This window comes from Crocuta crocuta, unplaced genomic scaffold (genome assembly GCF_008692635.1).
Source record: "Crocuta crocuta isolate KB4526 unplaced genomic scaffold, BGI_CrCroc_1.0 scaffold271, whole genome shotgun sequence".
NCBI lineage: Eukaryota > Metazoa > Chordata > Mammalia > Carnivora > Hyaenidae > Crocuta > Crocuta crocuta.
In genome coordinates, this window is record NW_027527824.1 from 2,628,062 (window position 1) to 2,628,648 (window position 587).

At 55.7% G+C, this 587-nt stretch overlaps 1 protein-coding gene across 1 annotated transcript in view; it reads right to left on the minus strand.

Moving 5' to 3' along the window:
* The window catches only part of SORL1 (sortilin related receptor 1), a 174,234-nt gene that overhangs the window by 111,497 nt on the left and 62,150 nt on the right, over positions 1-587 (minus strand). Inside the window, exons 10-11 of the mRNA XM_077776655.1 lie at positions 291-408; positions 5-78 (exon numbers count right to left, since the gene is read on the minus strand). Coding sequence (XP_077632781.1) covers positions 5-78; positions 291-408 — 192 coding nt within the window. The remainder of the gene's footprint in view (positions 1-4; positions 79-290; positions 409-587) is intronic.

Below are 587 nucleotides of genomic sequence, written 5' to 3' on the forward strand. Positions count from 1 at the left end.
TGACCTCTGGCCTCCGGGCTCCTGCACTGCTAGAGATGTACACGTTGGTCTTGCTTGCCAAGTTCTTTCCCACTGAACCTAAAACGCAAGAGGAATGTTGGATGTTAATTTCAGGATTATGTCAGATACTCACCCTGCTTGACCAGAAATTCTGAGCGGTATTTGGCGACCGTGAAGGTCTCAAAACCACAAATGGCAATAGCTACAGCAGATGTCCATGGTCACCCAGTACTCAGCTGCGTGTAACCAAAGACCTTAACCCCTAGTGGGAAGCAGCGAAGCGGACTTACCAGTGGCAATGATGAGCCCAGGGGCGGACTCCTTGGACAGGATGGGCATTCTCCGAAGCTGAAGGTTGAGCAGCTGACTGAGCCGCTGGGCCAGGTGGAGGGAACAGCCCTGGGCAAGCTACGGGACACAAATTCCAAACCCTGTCAGCATGGGACACGATGCCTCCAGCTCCCTCCGAACACTGAGGCCTGTGCAGACACTGCAGCCACACACAGAGAAAGGAAATCTCGCCCAGAGGAAACCAGACTCAGGGCCCAGCTGTCCCCACCCGCCCCACCCCCCACCCCAGGTGGATG